General features: G+C 33.5%; 1 protein-coding gene across 1 annotated transcript; it reads right to left on the reverse strand.

Annotated features, from left to right (window-relative positions):
* Window positions 1–1084: 1084 nt before the first annotated feature.
* On the reverse strand, window positions 1085–5165 carry LOC145086423 (disease resistance protein At4g27190-like). The gene is made up of 2 exons (XM_079024171.1): window positions 2059–5165; window positions 1085–1976 (listed from the first exon to the last, which is right to left on the reverse strand). Exons 1-2 carry the CDS (start codon window positions 4933–4935, stop codon window positions 1941–1943), a joined length of 2913 nt encoding a protein of 970 aa, XP_078880297.1. The 5' UTR covers window positions 4936–5165; the 3' UTR covers window positions 1085–1940.
* Window positions 5166–6850: the final 1685 nt, after the last annotated feature.

Here is a 6850-nt window from a genome sequence, read left to right on the forward strand (position 1 = left end):
ACTTTTGCATTTTTTTCAAACTAGTGTTTGTCTCTATTTTTCACCAACCATGCGTTTAAAAAGGATCCATGATTCGTCAACAGTCAAAGTGTTTACACAGATATTACGTTGCACATTCATTGCTTTACATACATTTTTGCTTCTTGATGTCAACAAGATCTTGCAGTTCATGTGGTTATTCACTCACGGAATGCCCACATCAAAGAGTAATAGTTCCTCCCATATGTCAACAAAATCTTGCTTCTAGATATTTCAGTTTTGATCTTAATGAATGTTTGATTTTAGTTCTTTTTAGGCTGATTACTTAATTTATGATTAAATAAATCTAGTTATCCAGTTAATGAAATCAATAATTTTTCTAATCAATTGGTAATAAGTAACAAGTCACATAATCGTTTCGTTTTGGGATTTGACTCTATTATAAACTAAAAGTTTATACTTTTACGCTTCCGAACTTGTGAGAAGTATTGAATATTATTGAAATTTTACACACATCATATTATATATATATATATATATATATATATATATATATATATATATATATATATATATATATATATATATATATAGATTAAGAGCATGTTTAATTAAGTTAGTAAAACGTTAGGATTGACTAAAGAGATTGTTTTTTTTAATTAACTAGGTAAAAAAGAACTTACTCTGTGATAATTGCATGATTAGGAAAGTCGCAATAGAACTAAATTTGTTTTTTATTATTGAATTTCTTATGTTTATTTCAATGCAATTTTTTGATTTCATTACAAACAAAATCCCTCTTTTTATATTTTATGTTTTATGATTAGTTTGTGCCTTATGCAAACTCATGTTTTATGATTCGAGCCCTGCTTCCCAATGATATCCTATAGTGCATTCGAGCAGTGATATTTTATTTGTTTAGGATGCCTACGACAACGTTTTAATAGTTATTACATGTAATCTTGCACATTAAAGTTTTTATTTATTAACCCTTAGGATTATGTCCATTACTAATCATAACAACTTTGACGGTCGTAAAACATGTTGTGATTCAACTTAATATAGTCAGATTGGTTCTCTAATCTATATAAACCACATAAATATGTAATGAAAAATCGAATCTTCAGTACATAAGGATCTATGAGAAATCAAGCACAATCAATTAAACAACTAATAAATCCAAATCCTATAATCAAAGCATAATCAAAGTGGTTCCTCTACATGTGAGCGAAAGTAAAAGGCGATCAACCCATAATTATAACTAGAAAACAGAAAGAATTCATATAATAAAGCAAACCAAACGATTCCTAAAGAACTCCACTCTTTGATCTTCAAAATAATGTTCCAATGTTGATTTCCAACTTCAAATGGTTTATGGTTTTCAAAATTAATCTTTCAACTTGTGTGCTAAGATTGCCGCAAATTGCACCACTTTTAGGCTTAGAGATCATGCCTTATATCGATTTTCTAAACCGATAGCAAACGTGACACCTAATTGTCTTGGACGCATCACTTTGTGGTAAGTGTCCACTTTTTGGTCGAAGTCTTAAGCCTCTACGAGTCGTGTATATGTGCTTGGACGCATCACATACTTCTACTTTTGTCTATATCTTCACTTTGGTCCTTATCTGCTTCACTTAGCTTTTTATCTTATCAGCTATAAATTTATTTGTAGATTATCAAATCAAAGCATATCAATATCATTTATTTTGAATTTAAAATATAGCTCAAAACATTAAGATATTGCACCAAAATATATGTACTATTATAGCAATATCAGTATTTGCCTAGTTGGTATTGAGTTGTTTCATATATATATATATATATATATATATATATATATATATATATATATATACACACACGATACAATATTAAACATATCATTCGAAAAAAAAAACATACTATAAAATCCATTCACTGGTACCATGTGTTTCATTAGGGATGTACTTTTTTAATCATCATTTCAGACTTCCAAATTCTATTTCTCCACTGGCCTACAAAAGTTATTAACACGTTAGACCACATAACAAAACAATAATATAATGGTATATATGTGTGGATCTACCTTTTACATACCTCATTTGCGATGATATCATTGATGGAACAATCTCTTCCTTGATCATGAAATTTGATGTTAGGTATAACATGGACTCCATGACCCCATCTAGTCATGCTTACACAACCTTCCACCTTTATAAACTTCAAAGAAGGATATTTGATGGTAGAATGACCAGAGTAGAAGCTCTCAAGTCCAGATAAACCACTCAAGCTAATACTGGTAAGGCAAGAGAACACGATCTCTACATCAATTTCAGTGCCTTCTATTTGCTCAATTTCACCATCATTTTTATGTTCATCACTGGCCGAAATCACTACTACAAGATTATCACAATCTTGAATCTCTATCTCACTCAGATTCACAAGCCCTTGTGCTACAGCTACTGGAATTAGACTTACCAAGGAGGGGCAGCCTTTAATTTTGATTATTTGTAGATTACCAAAGCTTATATATTGATGTGGGCAATCCCATAGAAGCTCCAAGCATTGCAGATCTACCAAGATGATTTCTTCCATTTGGGCGAAAAACTTCTCCTTTGTTTCCCTTTCACCAAAGATTTGCATTGCATCTTGATCCATAGTCTTCACCAAGCATGAAACATTGTGACAACCACGCAACGTGATAGACTTTAAATCATTAAAATTCTCTTCATACATGTCTGGTAGAATGCTATCCATATCTTCTATCGACTCCAACACAATAGACTCACTTACCTGAATCAGTTTCTTCACTGAATCAGTAAATACGTTCCCAACGCGAGCAATATACACTAGGCGTCGTATATGAGACTTCTGTATTGAAAAAATATAATCTGATCTGTCACCAATTTGAATATAAAACCCGGATAATGTTTCCAATTCGGCAGTACCTTTGGAGAAAAAACTAGGATTATACACAAATAAATGCAGAGTTCTAAACGACTTCAACTTACTTAGTTCGACAAGACTAAGTTCAGAAATATCTCCACCACAGTGCAAAATGTACAACTCTTCCAAACAAGTGAGCCTTGATATGACACCAGGTGTTATACATGATAGAGAGTCACACCACTCAAGATTCAGCATCCTTAAACTGGTCAATTGACCAATCTCTTCAGGAATCTGTTCAATTCCAGTAAATCCAAGCATTAGAATCTCAAGGTCTTTTAACTCCCCAAGTAAAGAAATTTCATTGATGCCATCGTTCGCAGTTAGATCAAGCATGCGGAGTTTTTTGAGCAGTTTCATTGATTGTGGGAGGAAGGAGAGATTGTTATAAGACAAATCTAGAACTTTAACTTCTTTCATTCCTCGAAAGAATTCATCAGGGACAAATGAAACTTCATTGCCTCGTATAATGAAGGTATCAAGAAAAGGGAATTGAAGGTCTTGATCAGGAAGCTCAGAAATTTTATTATACATGAGAGAGATCTTCGTGTAGCTTTCAGAAGTATTCTTTGTTGGCTTCCATTCTCTCAAACGTTTTCCAGAATTCACCAAAAAATTGTCTTTACCTTTAGAAGCTATTAACAATGCCACATCACGAACAACGTCATGCATTTCAACAAGATCTTTGTACTCCGTTGGCAATAACAAGAAAGATGATTTGAGAGTGTCAACTGCAATTTGAACTCTATTTCTTGCATCTTGAATACTATCGAGATTACTAAATATCCCTAGACCCACCCCATAGCTTACCAAATCTGTAATCGGAATGGATCCATCTTCTCTATACAAACTACTTAGTAAGAAACACGATTTAGCTTCTTCACTTTCAAGATACTCATAACTCAGCTTCAAATGAGTAAACGCCTTCCTTATCTCAGGAGCGATATCTAGAGGAGCATGTTTTTGTAGCCTATCCAGTGTCGCCTCCCATATAGGACTGGATTTGCTTCTCAAGGCTCTTCCCACAGCTTGAATGATGAGTGGCAATCCACCACATTCTTGAACGACAGCTTTTGCGATTTTTTTCAAGCTAGTGTCTGTCTCTATTTTTTCACCAACCACACGTTTAAAAAGTATCCACGATTCGTCTTCAGTCAAAGTGTTTACACAGATATTACGTTGCACATTCATTGCTTCACATACATTTCTGCTTCTTGATGTTAACAAAATCTTGCAGTTCATGTGGTTATTCCCACACGGGATGCCCACATCAGAGAGTAATAGCTCCTCCCATATGTCATCTAAAACGATTAGAACCTTGTCCCCATTGATTATTCGCTTTGCTGCTATATTCACCTTTTCTTGAATCTTTGTAGCGTCTACAGTTTTTGAGACGGTTATAAACACAATATCTGCAAATAGATTCTTCACTTCTGCAACAACTTCCTTCGCTAATGTTGTTTTTCCTACGCCTCCTGAGCCGAAGATTCCAACGATTTGTATGCTTTCATCTGAGAGAGCTTTAATGATTTCACCCAAAGTAAACTTGTGTGTATCGATATCATCAAGATTCTTGCGTTCGTATAGGTCTAGGATACTTGGAGTGGGAGCAGCAATGGAGACACAACTCTCATATGTTTTGCCATCTTCGTGGATCTGTAGAATAGTACTTGTCTTTGATGTTGCCATCTTACTGTAATGACGAAGGGTGCCCAAATTGACACATAGTCGTGAGTTGAAGCATGTCTTCTTGGCAATAGCTTCTCCTTCAAGAAACTCCCCGGACTTAAATACTTCAGCTTCGGCCTTTTCGATCCAATTCTGCACACCATCTAAGAGACGATCTCCTTTATCTTTAGCTACATTGATTCGTTGTTGAACCATGCCCTTCATATCATTCAGCTTTTGAGTTTCATTCTTCAGCTTATCAATATTTTCAGTACAATTCCGGACGTAGTCAATCTCCTGTTTAACTACTCCGAACAGCAAATCCACGGCTTTTCCAATCAAGTTATTAGCAACCTCCATTCTAGATTTTTCCTTCTTTTTTGATGGGTTGTATAGAAAAAGTAGTTCCAAATGATATTAGATTCACAAACAAGAAACGTTTATGCAAAAGAAAAAAGAAGTATGAATGAACCGACAATTATCAATTGCGCAAAAGAAAAAAAGATTGTTTGTTTGGTATTATCATGAGGGTACTGAAAAGAGATTAGGATGACCCAAGAAGGAAGATTACTAATTATCAATTATGATTAATTGGAGAATAAAGAAGAAAGATTGTTTGTCGATATGGTACAAATAATTGTAACTTTTCTTTATTTATATCATTATTAAAGTGATTAGCAATAAAGTGACTAATATTAAAAAAATATATATTGTACTATACATTTTTAAAAAATTGATTAAAACAACTGTAAGTTGTTATTCTTTCTTAGCTTAAGCTTATATCATATTTTAAATTGCTAGAAAAGAAATTTAGCCCAAATCAATTTGTTTTTGAAAAATATTATACATAGCAGTAGTGAATAAACTAATTAGTTGCTTTAATGGCAAATGTAGTTTAAAATGATATTAGATGTAGGATCATGAAATGTTTATGCAATATAAAAAGCAAGTATGGATACTGCACATGGTAATTATTAATTGCCGGTGTGAGAAGAAAACACAAAATTACAAAAATGGTCATTCGGGTTTTTATCAAATGTCACAAAATCACTTATCTATGACGCGGATTATTAGGGGGAGATGGTGATGAACAAGGGAATGAGAAGTGGGTTTTTATCTATGTTGCAGGTAACAAATCTTAAGGTAATAAGGTTGGAGGTTAATGGTATCGGTGATTAAGGTTACCTGTAATGGAGATGGTGGTGACCTTTGGGATGTAGATAATGAAACATGGGCTTTTTCTGATCAATTACACGTGTTTGCTTTCCTCTTGATTTATGCGTCGCTTCTTATTCGTTTTTTTTTTTTTTTTTTTTTTTTTTTTTTCAATTAAATAAATTGACCAACAAATGATTTTTTTGAATCTGAGGATGGTTTGGCAATAAAGATAATATGGTGTTGGCTAGAATTAATGAATAAGGGTGGTGTTGAAGTTGTGCTTAATGTAGTTGGACGGTGGAATAAAGATGACAATTAAGTTATGATGGAGTGATTTTTCTGTGTTTGGATACCAACACTACAAGGAAAAAGGTCATTACCGGCGACAAAAGTCACCGGTAAAAGTCCCAAAAGTCACCGGTAATATTAATAGCGGCGACGCGTCGCCGCTATTGATTCGTCGCTTGATCAGTTTGTCGCCGCTAATGAGTATTGTTGCCGCTAATAAGCTAGTCGCCGGTAATGACTTCTGTCGTCGGTAAAAGTGTCGCCGGTAATAACTTCTGTCGCCGGTAAAAGTGTCGCCGGTAATTTTTTTTTCAATTTTTTAACTTTTTTTAATTAATGTTTTTGGTTGCCAGTGATAATGTCGCCGGTAATAACAATATTCGATTAAATATCAAAACCAATAGTGTCGACGCTAATTACAAAACAAACATCACATTAAATATCAAACATAATAGTGTCAATGCAAATTACAAACAAACATCCAAATACAATTAAATATCAAAAGTCATAATATCCGAGTAGCAAAACAACAAAAATTTTACAATCTACCAAGTAGCAAAACATGACAACATATGCAAGTAAAACCCATCCTTACATACCATCATCGTCGTTCCCATCGTTTCCTTGATTATTTTAGGATTGAAAAAACGAATAAAGCTCATCCCTACATGCCGGCTCGGCGAGCATTGCACGAAGATTTTCCAACTACATAATTAATAACAATATATATAAACTTATAAGTTAGATCGTCAAACATAAATAAAAACTATCAAAATACATTGCTATTTTTAAACTAAGATAGAAAACCAAAGTACATTGCTATTTCTTG

The sequence above is a fragment of the Lactuca serriola genome, chromosome 2 (assembly GCF_051521515.1).
Source record: "Lactuca serriola cultivar US96UC23 chromosome 2, Lser_US96UC23_V15, whole genome shotgun sequence".
NCBI lineage: Eukaryota > Viridiplantae > Streptophyta > Magnoliopsida > Asterales > Asteraceae > Lactuca > Lactuca serriola.

What these genes read in the sequence shown, in the direction of transcription:
- LOC145086423 (XM_079024171.1), bottom strand. Translation starts at nt 4,935, where the DNA reads ATGGAGGTTGCTAATAACTTGATTGGAAAAGCCGTGGATTTGCTGTTC. An exon ending in ATGATATCATCGCAAATGAG is followed by an intron (nt 1,977 to 2,058) that starts GTATGTAAAAGG and finishes TAACTTTTGTAG; the next exon opens with GCCAGTGGAGAAATAGAATT.